The sequence below is a fragment of the Miniopterus natalensis genome, chromosome 13 (genome assembly GCF_054644295.1).
Source record: "Miniopterus natalensis isolate mMinNat1 chromosome 13, mMinNat1.hap1, whole genome shotgun sequence".
NCBI lineage: Eukaryota > Metazoa > Chordata > Mammalia > Chiroptera > Miniopteridae > Miniopterus > Miniopterus natalensis.
In genome coordinates this window covers 25,803,075-25,815,789 of record NC_142093.1, presented here as the reverse complement: position 1 = coordinate 25,815,789, position 12,715 = coordinate 25,803,075, and the positions used below count along the sequence as shown (strand labels likewise).

General features: G+C 37.2%; 1 protein-coding gene across 13 annotated transcripts in view; it reads left to right on the top strand.

Moving 5' to 3' along the window:
• NRXN1 (neurexin 1) overlaps positions 1–12,715 on the top strand; it is a 916,310-nt gene that overhangs the window by 888,949 nt on the left and 14,646 nt on the right. For 10 of the 13 annotated variants that reach the window (XM_087823555.1, XM_087823549.1, XM_087823546.1 and 7 more), the window contains one exon: positions 5,641–5,728. In XM_087823555.1, the coding sequence (XP_087679681.1) occupies positions 5,641–5,728 (88 nt within the window). The remainder of the gene's footprint in view (positions 1–5,640; positions 5,729–12,715) is intronic. The other 3 variants (XM_087823544.1, XM_087823554.1, XM_087823552.1) reach the window with 1 other exon arrangement.

Sequence of the window (12,715 nt, the reverse complement as noted above, 5' to 3'; positions counted from 1 at the left end):
CAAGTCTGTCTTTTCCCCAGGCAGACAGCTGATTTATGGTCACTTTTTGTAATAACCTAAGGCATCAGTTGGGGGAAAAAATGAAACATTAAAGCAATGTGAAAGCTGGCTGTTTTCAGGGATATTTAAGCTTTGCCCTAAATATTCATGAATGCCAATGTTCAAACATTTGAATGGAATAAATGAGTGTACAAATGGGTTTCTTTTTGGAGCAGGTACTTAAATATAACACTCAGGATAATAGCACCTCCACCCACGTTCTGAACAAGCACGTTGTGGGTGAATATTTAATGAAGTAATAGATATGGGAGCACTGTTACCTTTCAAGGAAAACAAGCTATTTGAATTGGATTGATTGTTGTTATTTGTATTAATGCGTGATTTGTTCCTATGCTTTAGAATAGAGTGGGCACAATGTTATTTGCAGGTAAGAACCATAATTTGTACCTTGCTAGGTAATGACCACATTTTTGCCCATCAGAAGATGCTCTGAGTAGATGAGGTGTTTCATATTTGATGGTGACTAATTGATCCTCATTTTCTTTGTTACTCATGTCCTGGAGCTAAAATTCATCCTTCACATATTGAATCTCAGTTAATTACTTTGATTTTGATTAGATTAGTGAGCCATGTGAGTGATATCTTTATATGGCATCTACTACTCAGAAAAAAATAATCTACAAATAAGAACCAAAATCTTGAGTGAAGCAATGGGAACTACCGTAGGGTCTATGCAAGGTCTCTAAATTCCTTTGCACCTTTAATAGCATTGCTGATTAGTTCAGATTAACAATTGGATATATTTCTTTATTGAATTAATTTGACCAAATTGGCCCACTGTTTGGACATTGTGTGTGTGTGTGTGTGTATATATATATATGTTTTTGAGGGGTGGGATGGGGGATTGCAGATTTTCCTCTTGGTCCAAATTGTGACTTCCTGCACTTCCTAGAAATTTCTTACCCTGTAGATCATCTGTACAGTGGATCAGGCCTACCTTGGGGAATCTGTAACACTAATTCTGAATCCTGGCATCTTCTTTCAGGGAAACACACCTAGCAATAAATCTTTTCTGGAGAGACTCTCAGATTCAGTCCTGTAAGTCAGACATAAATGTTCTCTCTTCCAGAGCAGCTTCATATAAACAAAAGTATTATAAAAACAAGTGCCAATCAATTAGCAAACATACCACATTTCAGCTATCACCATACTCCACTCATTAGTTTTCTCAATCCAGTCTAAATGCCCTTCACAGCAGTGAAAAATTAGGCTAAGTAATATTATACAAGTGAGCACTATTGCTTGAGACAATATTTATTTTATTTATTTATTTTTTTTGGATGTATAGCCAGATAGATTATTTCTCTTTAGAAACAAAGTTTCAATTGAAATTTTAGAATAAATCAAGGATTTCTTTGCAGTTGGAGTTGCTCCTTTTTTCACAGAGCAGATTTGTCCTAGTAGAAATTTGTAGGTGTTTTCACGGGAATGAATCATCTTCAGCAAAGCTGTTGAGCGTGAGGGTTAAGTCTAAGAATGCTGCTCTTATCAGAGCTATAATACTTCAGACTAACTTTATATATCTCATATCTTCTTACTGTACTGATGCGCAACTGTGCTGTATTTTAGAAAGTGATAATAAGTGTGTGTGCAGCAAATTCTACCATTAAAGGTGGGGAAGGGAAAGACTCCCTGTAAGCGAGAAAAAAGAACAAGACTACATCAGTGTTTCTCTACTTTCTAACCTACCAAATGGTCTCTTCCTAATAACCCTGAACATTAAAGAAATTGGTCTAGTTTCTTTAAAATTTATTTTTCAATTATAGTTGACATACAATATCATACTAGTTTCAGATGTACAACATAGTGATTAGCATTTTTATACTTATGAAGTGATTACTCCAATAAATCGAGCACCCATCTGACTGGTCTCACTTCTTACTATACATTAAGAACATCCTTTCTTCCCCATCCTGATTACATTTTTCTAGCCTATAACATATTGGTGTTTATCCATTGAATCTAATGATTTAAGTTTCAGTGCCTTTATTTCTTGAATTCTTTCCAAGTCATTTTTTTCCTTAAAGGTAAGGAGACCTCAGTATTTTCAGTGGACATTCTGAGCAAGAAGAGATGCCTTGTGAATGTACAGACTGCCCTGAATTAGGGAAGATCAGCATGGCATGTTCACCTTTGAGTGGTGAAAAGGACAGTTAGGGACACTTACCTAAATGGATAGTTATGTAAAGCTAATGCATTTGCTTGATAGCTATTCTGCCTCTTTGGGCAGGTTGTCTCTTTTCTGAAAAAGGTTATAAGCATCAGCAAAAAGTATAAGAAAGAATAAAATTGACTAACGTGACATATCTGAGTTTCTTCCTACCAGTCTCTCAACAGCATGCCATAGAGAGGCAGTTCCAAACCCAGTGAGTTAAATTTAAATTACACAGCTTTGGCTAGAAAATTGTTCAGTTAATTCAGCCTCCAAAATGAAATTTAATTTTTTTCCCTATATTTAAGATCTTTTATTCACAAGACTATTGCTGGGTTGTTGTTTTTTAAAGACTGTTACTGGGCTTTAATTTCTGAAGGAAAAGTATGAAAAGCAAGAATGTATATTCATTATACCAGGAAAAATACATTAAAAACTAAATTATAGTTTTATAATAAGGTCATATGTGTACAGTTTGTTTGTTTTTCCTATTCTGAAGGGCTATAGAAGATACTATTTAATGGGTGACATGTTTTGTTGTTTTAGGTACTGTGTTTTGTGAAAGATGACACTGAGAACATTCTAACACTTTCTGTCTGCTATGGAACTGTTCCAAAGGCTGTTGAATATAGAAAATAGGTCAACTTTTAAAACAAAATTTAACTTGTGTGGCTAAATAATTCAGTCTGCATCAAGCACTATACACTGAGTCACACATTTTCAGTCCTTGAATTTCTTTTAAGTAGCAATCTTTATTATGTGTATGTGATGTTTGACTTCTAATTCAGAATTTGAACCTAAGCAGTAAAAGAGGGAAGCTTAGTTCGACAAAGTACCAATATAGCTACTGTATATTGATTACATATTAACATGAAATGTTACATGGATGATTCACCCATACAACTTCCAGCTTAATATCTACAGTGGTATTATTTATAAATATAGTGCAAAACATGATTAAATTGGTTCTACATTTGTGAAATAATAACAATGTTGAAATACTGCAACTTTTATGAGCATTTACAATGTGGTCCTACTCTAGGTCTTTCTGTATACTAATTTAATTTCTACAATTAGAACTATTATGCTGTCCAATTTTTCAGATGAGAAAAATAATGCACAGAATAGTTTTTAAACATATAAATCAGAGTTTCTCAACTTCTGCACTATTGGCATTTTGGGTCAGATGCCTCTGTTATGAGAGGGCTGTCACGTGCATTTTAGGATATTCAGCCGTTTTCCTGGTCTCTACCCATTAGATGTCAGTAGTAGCTGGCACCCTCCACCTGACCCCCATCCAGCCTCCCTCAGCCCAATTGTATCAACTTGTGATGTCTCCAGACAGTGCCCAATGTCCCCCAGGTAGATGAGGGGAGAGGGGGCAACAGCACTGCTGAAATGAGAAGCAGATGGTTAAAAGCATTTATTCACATCCTCTTATCAAGAACAAAATGACAACCTTATATTGATTTCATTAATATAGTTAACATTCCTCATGGAAAATGGGAAATTCTCCTGTAACCATGAAATTGATTTTAAGGAGTATCCACTGTGGTTGAGAAAAAAGTATCTTTGTACTTGAAGTTAGCTCTATAAAAAGCAAATGATCTGCTCTGGGGCAAATTGGAACAATTGGCCTGCAAGACCTCATAATCCAATACCTTGTTATCAAGTCAGTGTGGCTGTTAGCCTGCAAGATGTGCTTGTGCCAAAGGGAGGATTTTTATTTATTTTTTTGGCTTTTAAAGCTCACTTTAATGAAAGATACCTATGTGACACTATCACACCAATTGCTGGTAGTTATCACTACCATGAACAGTTACAATTCCAGGGAACCTGATATTTTGAACTTCATCTTTTAAAATAACAGCAGCAAAATGAATGAATCCAGTCTGCTAATTGTCTCCGAGGAATTAAGAGCAGAATAATATGCAACCATGTCAAGATGCTATTTAAATGTGTGCATTTAATTAAAATTATATTGTGAAGCATTAGCATCTGAACAAATTCTTTATTCTTAATTAAGGATCCTGCACTTGAAAAAATTTTAGGCCTAATTTTCTTGTCACAAAAGTGCATCATCCCTTGTCTCGCTTTTTCAAAACGGCACAATTTTTTTGACATTTATTTATACTTTAATCTTGGACTGTATTAGGTCCTCCTTTAATGAAAGCAGTCATATCTTATATCTGCTTTTTAAAAAAAAGTAAGACCGATATTATTAAAAAATACTCTTACTAAGGTATAACTGATAAAGCATATTAGTTTCAAGTGTAAAACATGATACACTATTTCCATATATTGCAAAATGCTCAGCATGATAAGTCTCCTTAACATGCACCACCATACATAGCTATGATCTACATTAATTCATTTTTAAATAAGAATTTCATTAATGTTGAAGTTCTGAGTATTGTCTAAACATTTATAATCTCCTTAATCCTCAGTTGATGTAATGAGACATTTTCCTGCTTGTACCTTGAATTCTCTGTTAGCATTAGCCAGATCTGCTGCAAACCTTCAAGGTTTCCATGTGCTGACTGTGCTGAGCTGCCTGCTGCTTGTAGAAGCGGTAGAGAACCTCTAGTGCTTGCAAATGAGTTGATTCTGTGACTAACTGCTGGGATTTACACACTCTGCTTTTTACTGCAGTGATTGTTGTCTCTCTTGCTGTAAGTGCAATGAAGCCACTAGAATTTCACAGAGAAAACTGTGATCTCTTTCCTATTGACTGTAAAATACCCTCCCCCAAAATATGCTTTTCACTTATTATGAAACCTTAAGGATAAAAAGAACAGTAAGGACATGATACCTGCTACCGAAATGTTACCAAAACGAGAATTCAGTGTGAGAGCTAAACACGAAATTTTAAAATAACTTAGACTATATTTACTTCCCTTTTTACATCAGTGAGAGGTACTCTGTTTCCTAATAACGACAAGCTATGTCTCAGAGATTCATCAAACTCTACCTGGTCATGAATGTAAAAGGTTATAGCTATTCTGCTTTTAGGAGGCCATGCACAAGTACCGCATAAAACCTGCTGGTGCATACATTGTAGCTCTCCGGGGCTATCATAAATTTCAAATCATCTGTTTCTGCCAGGTTGTTCTAAACCTGTATGCTATTGTGTGTAGCTTCTCTGTGCCATTGAATGGATGGATTTATACAAGGTGGCTACCACCATGTCTGTGTCCTCATGTAAAATAAGCAATAACTGTGTTTTCACAAATATGCAAATACTTCCATGAGAGATCTAGAATAAGTTGAAAAAAATGTAAGCTTTGTGTCACGGGGACGGGAAATACTGATTTGGTTTCTCAGCCTGTCAGTTCAACACAAATAGTATTTCACTTGTCAATGAGACAAAGATGAGAAGCTCTGTTAAGATCCTTTAAATTAATCGACTGAATGTGATTCTTTTACAGACCACAGATGACATCCTTGTGGCCTCAGCAGAGTGTCCCAGCGATGACGAGGACATTGACCCCTGTGAGCCGAGCTCAGGTGGGTTAGGTTAGTCAACTTTTTTTCTTACTTTCTTTGCTTACTCTAAACCTTTGTTGCATGCTATGGTCCTTAGAAAAGCCCTGCATTTATTTCCAGAAGCCCATCCTATTATAGGATGCCTTGTTGTGAGATAAGCGTGCTTGCTTTTTACATGAATACATTTTTCCACATTTATTGAAAAAAATTTAAAAACAAAACCCTCCAAGATTATGTATTTCAGAAATAGCAGTGGGAGATGGCACACAAGGCTGGTACCTTACTGTTCACATTCCATTAACTCCCAAAATAATTTTTGTGTATAACGTTATAATGGGCTTTCCTTTGGTCACCTATAGCAAAATTGTAAAGCTTAAAAATTACAGTGCATTGTGGAAAATTATTTGACCTTTCTACTGACAAAAAGTCCCCACCACTCAATCTACCAGCAAATTATCTTAAGTGATGTATTTCTGAATGTCGGAAGTGAGACTATTATGGCAGAAGTAAAACAAACAGCAGGTAGAGTCCTTACTGTATTTAATAGAGTATTTGAGTCTTGCCATAGCTCCCTAAAATTTAAGCTAATGCATTTTAACTCAAGCTAATGCATAATTTTTTCCTTCTTTGTGATACAGTGAGACTGACCAACACATAAACACTGTTTCCCTTCAGCCCTGTACCCTTTCCTCTCCTTTCTATTGAAGTGCTGGCTCTGGACAGAAAATTAATCACAGCCTAGATTTTATTTCAGATATTCATTACACCAAGTATTAGGGTCGTTTCCAGAGTTTACTTTGTAAAGTGTTATTTCTTAAAATTATAATTTTCTTGTTTAGATTAGCAAAATGAGTAAGGCAGGTATGGACTAACCACTGTCAGCTAATGCATGACCCCTGGCACCTAGATGTCACCTAGAACCCCAGGAAAACTTCACGCCTCAATAAAATTACTCATTTGCATTGTTCTGAAGAATATCATTTTAAAATAAATCTGCTCATTCTGATATTTGGATTCTTAAAAAAGTGGTTCAGGAGGCATATCTTACATTTCCTTCTGAATATCACTACTCCCCATTGGTTTTAGCTTCGAACTCTAAACCCTCAGAGCAGCCACTGACTGCCAGTGAGGAGCAGAAGCCTAGCACTCCTATCTCAGCAGACGGCTTGGGAGATCCAGACCTCCTTCCTCTACCTCCACCCCACCATCAAAATTTTCAGCCTCCAGAATCCTCTTTCATGTACAATTATTAGCATTCTAATGATAGTCCTTTCCATTCCTCCAGTTTATATGACCATCCTGTTTTTGTTATGTAGAAAGAGAGAGTCCCTTTATGATAACTTCCTGGGCCCCTTTGCCAAGATCCTACCTTTGTTTTTGTTTTTCTCATTCTCTCTGTGTTAAAGGAAAGAAAAAGAGAGAGAGAGAGAGAGAGAGAGAGAGAGAGAAGAAAGGAGGGAGGGAGGGAGGGAGGGAGGGAGGGAGGGAGGGAGGGAGGGAGGGAGGGAGGGAGGGAGGGAGGAGTTATGGTTTTTTTATCTATCAGCCCAGTCTCTTTGCCTTCTCCAGCCCTCAAATGTCCTCTTTCCCATGTCTCCTGTTCTCACATGGCCAACCAGGACATTCTCTTTGTGGATTGTTCATAAAACAAAGCCTGGTGTTTGATTGTACATTGGTGTGTGTGTTTATATTTGTCTCCCCAATTCACATTATCAAGAGAGCAGTCAATTTTTTCAGTATTTTCCACTGTATTAACAACGAGCTGAAAACAGTGCAGGCTCTTACTACAGTGGCGCCTCGGTTTTCGAATGTGCTCCGCTCTGGAAGACCGTCGGAGCTCTGAAACGCTGGAAAGCCGAGGGGCCCACAGCGACAGCCAGGACCTTGCCCGCAGCGGAAGCCGTGCGGCGCGTTCGCCTTCCGAGGCGTGTTCGGAGCCTAAGCGTTGGCTTCGCGCTTGGCGTTGGTGAACCGCAATGTTCCTCAACGGAGACATTCAAAACCGAGGTGCCACCGTAATCTCCCCACTTGCTGAATTTCCTCTGGACTGCCTCTTTTCGCCAGTGATGTAGGCTGTCATCCTCTTATACAGAGTCCTCACCTTGAATATCTAATAAACCGTATTGTGAGAACGCTAATTACATTTTAAATCATCACATTATTTTCTTTTTCAGCACAGATAAATGATCAAACTCTTCTGCCTTTGCTGACAGGTCTTACTACCCATTCCTTATAGAGTCCTTCACCGTCTCTCCCTTTCTCCAGGATTGGGGGTGGGGGAGAGAGAGGGGAGGTTACCCATTTATCATCTGCTCTTCTGTTCATGTGGGTTTGGTTGGCTTTGTTAAACATTGTGACACAGAGGACGGGAGGAGCAGTGGAGCAGCTTGTTAGTAGCCATGCTCCAGATAATCTTTCTGCCCTTGCTTTCTTCACCACACTTAACACGGTGAGAGAATCTTGTTCACTTATCTGTTCATTAATGCATCGCTAGCATCCCCCAGACCCTCCACCCCAACCCCACCCCGACAAGAAGGAAAAGCTCCATGAAGCACAAAACCTGCTTGCCTTGCTCCCTGCACGGATTGGTTGTGTAAATTTTAAACTTGTTCTACTACAACAAAGTCTCTTGCCCAGTAAACAAGAACCAGCAGCTACCATCTCTATCTGATGACAGCTACTTCAAAACTCTTGTACCAAGCCTAGTTTACTTTTCTTCCTCTCCCTCAATGTTTTTTTTCCCTTACTCTCTAGTTTTCAATTCATCAGCTTCTCTTAAGGCTTAAACTTCAAATTCTGCTTCAATGGGGTGATTTTCCTTAAGCTTTTCTTACGATCTTACCTCTCCTTGAAAGCATCTTGATAGTGTAGCCCATGAATGGCTTCTCTTTCTATATTACATTTTGTGAGATCTCTTTTCTATATTGACTTGTTTTGCCCAATTCCTGATGATTTTTTTGATGCCCATCTTCAAAAATTCATGTAGTGTTGCTCTTCTGGTAGAATTGGCTTTGTTTCTTTGACAGCTTCTTATGAGATTCTTAGTTTACATGGTATTTCTCTATTTTCCAACCATGTTTCTTGGAATAGAGGGGTGTTGTTAATGCTCTTCAAATATGAATATTGTTTTATTATAGAATGTCCCTCCTGCAGCTCTTTGTTTCTTGATGTACTGGTTTTCTTAAATATATTTTTCTTGCTTGCATTTTATCTTGAATACAAATATAAAACAACATGGACAAAAATTGTACTTGCTGATGTTATTAGACTTTGGATGTTAGATATATCTAAAAATCTTTTCTGATTATTAGCAGGTCATATTTTAGAAAAGTTACATATTGAGTTACTTAGAAATGAACATCTTAAATGCACTTTTGCTACTCCTTAAGCAAGTTTGAAAGCAGATGTTTTTGCAGAGAGATGAATAACTTCTACAGGTGTGTTGCACACTAATGTCTTTCACACTCCTTACTTATATATGAAGGTTCTCTGACCCACACCCCTGACCCACACCCCTTCAAATGGCTTCTTCTCCAAAAATGTGCTATGTTCATTATTCAGGTGCCTTTCTAAGGGCTAGTAATGAAACAAATAGGAAAAATCTGGTGTATTCTTGAATATGAGTAAATTATGCCTTTTATCAACTATTTCATAAATTTGAACTACCCTGTGGTTCCCTTCAGGACTCTTAATGAAGAGTGAAGTTGTATATTTGGTAGATTGTCAATTTCACCAATGATCAAATAGTATTGAGTCCTACTGTGCACCCACTGTTCTGTTAAGCTCTGGGAGAAAAAATAGAAAGTTCTTATCTTCAGTCATATTCTACAAAAGGACATCTTTCATTCTACCATGAATGCTTTTTTAGTTAATCTATATGATCATCGCGTTCTTCATCTTTGACATTAAAATATCACCTATTTTTCAGGTTATTGCAAGAATTGAAACTAATATTTAAGGCGCCTACTGCAATGCCTGGCATAAAGTAGAGCATAAATGGTGACTCTTCTTTTTCTCAGTTTAGTTATATAAAAAGAATATTCAAGCTATATTTTCCCTTTTACATAATGCTGTTACTTTTCCTGGCTGAAAATTGGTGGGCAATTGATGAAACCACTCAGGCCTCCTGATGGGAACTGTACATGTTGAAACTAGATCATCAGGAACGACCCCCTGAGTGGGAACACATGGGACTCAATTCTCCTTGATTGCAGCCACACTGTCCTGCGTGGTAAGCACTGGATGACAACTTCACATTGGTGTAAACAGTGTAGAATATGGGAGGGTGACTATGCATTCAGGAAGTCTATTGAATCCTGACTCTTTGCTAAGAGGTAAAATCTGAAGCAGCCATTGGTCACTAGGTCACATGCCCTAAAATGCCTACTTTCAGCTGCCTGGACATGTGACAAGTGGCTGGCTTTTCCTTTACACTTTTACCTTCTGTACTTTGTCAGCATACAGATATGGTTGTTAGATTAAGTTAATTAATATATGGAAAGCATGTTGTAGAACAATGGCTTGCTTATAATAAGTGTTATATGAGTGTGCTGTTATGATGTGTAGTATATACATATTTTCCAAGACTTTTTTTTCACATGAACATATATATATATATTTAAAACTTTGAAATCTTATGTTTTAGGTTTACTTAGTACAGTGACGAAATGGCAGCACTGCAAACCAGTTAAGTTTCAAGGTGACCTTTAAGCATGTCAGTATCTTAATTTTGAGGTCCTCTTCTAAAAAGACCCCTTTCTGAAAACTAAAGAAATTGGAAAGGTTATTTTTATGTTGATATTTGAGACAGTAAGTGAAGATAATGACCCTCTTTGTGGGATTTTCCTAATGAATAACTCTAGTTTGTCATTTATTACAAAGAGAACAGGACCAGCTTCCAGTTTCCTGGGAGCCCTATTTAGGAGGGACAACTTTCTCTTTGATTTATAATGCTGAAAATAACATGCCCATTCTCTCCATGTATGTGTGTAGGGCATGGGGGTGGCTAGCTAATAGAACATTGGGCCACTTCCATGTCAATTAAATTTTTGTCAGCATTAGCTGAACCAGTGGGGATGAGCTAGTCAGTACAGCTCCTCAAAGGATAACTGTTGATTGCCCATCAGTTGTTCACATTGATCAGGGTTCAGGTTAAATGAGTAATAATAGTCACAATAATAACTAGTACTTAGTGAAGATTTATTCTGTGTTTGTCATTGTTCTTAGTACTTGATAAACATTATATTTTATTATTTTACAAAGCTGCAATATTTTCATATTTCATTTCGTATTTCAGAAGTTTGTTCGAAAATTCAAGCATCTCACAAATATAGGATTCATTTTCAAAATGTTCACTTAAAAAATTCCATGGCTGGCATAAATTTGATGGCAAAAAGGTCCTTTGCATGTATTACTATTCATTAGGCTAAATTTGCTGCAATTACCATGCAATTTTGAATAGTTTTACAGTGTGCTATTTTGAGAAAAGATCAAAGGATTTCTATTGAACTGATCCCATTAACCACATTAGGAGTTAAGATATGTATATTGAAAAAGGTGCATCTTTTCATTAAGTAAGTAGTCACAATCATTTAAAGGAATATATCACTTATTAGATCATATTTTTAGAGCCTGATTAGAGGCTAATTCTGTGCAACATTTAAAATTGGGGTATTTATTATGTGATTATTCAAAAACAAGTTTAATTAGCCCTTAATAGCCAACACATTGCCATTCAAATGGTAAATTTTGAGCTGTAGCCAGAAAAACAACAGTAACGAGTGCTCCGTTTTTGGAAACATCTAAAGCATCGCCTTAGCACCAGGCCAAAGTCAATGCCGAGGGCCCAGCTAATGGTACTGGTGCAGGACAGGGCAGCTGGGGCTGGGGCACTGATGGGCTAGTTGGCTTTCAGTGTCTGACATGCTGGTGGGGAAACCATTTTTTCAATATAAATTTAATTATCTAGAAAGCAAACAAAAATGAACACTGTATGGTGAAAATAAAATAAAGTCATTTTAGACATCATTTGCACTCACTTCCTCCGTTTTTCTGAGAGCAGTAAAGTCAAAACAAAAATTACAATGCGCATAGTTAAGAAAAGAGGCCAGAACTTAAACCCAAGGTTGAAAAGCAAAAAAGATTGAAGAATTTAAAGAGCTGCACTGGAAGGTTTGCAGAACACTTCAGTTTGCTAATCAGCTTCACCCAAAGTAAAAGTAAGCCTTCTCCTTCTATATCTTCATCACTGGAGGTGCTTCTACAACTTAGAGCAAAGCTCCCTCAAGGTTGGCTACAACCTTCCCTCAGAAACCGGGAGATGGGAAACAATCTTCCTTTAAAGTTAAATTTCATAAGGACAGCTCCCAGGTCCTTGAGAAAAATAGTCCTGGGTTGCAACACTAGCAAGAAGCCTTTAAAAATATATACATATCAAAGAGGCAGAGAAGGCATTTAGAATTTTAAGTTTTCTAAAGTAAATGCCCAAAGGAAATGGAAGCCGGGGACCTAGAGACTGGAAGTTTTGGTGGAGCTGCAGGGAATGGTTGAGCTTAAAGTCTTGGCCAGTGAAGGTGATTCCACTTTTCCAGGCAACCAATTTGATTGACCAAATTAGTTCCTGATAGGAGATAAGTAGGAAACAAAATAATAAACAAAAGGGAGATTTTTGTTTGTTTTCAGAACACAGCAATTTGTATTTAACCTGACCTCTCTGTGATTCTGGATCTTTTTTAACAATAAAATGGAATGGGTCACTGTCACATGTTAGAAAAGCTCTTAAAGAGAACATTGTAAGAACTGTGACATGCAACAAGGAGTATTAATTTTGGCCACAACTTCAGAGTCAGAACTAGTTTGAGGCTGTAACTGTTCCAGGTCTTGAGGAAGAAACTTAGCATCTTTGAGGCTCAATTTCCTAGTCTGTAAAATGGACAGAATTGGGTTACTCTAAGATTGAAAGAAGATGCATGTACTAAGGGTATTAACAAATAATTTGTGATAAACCCAGTGCTGAGT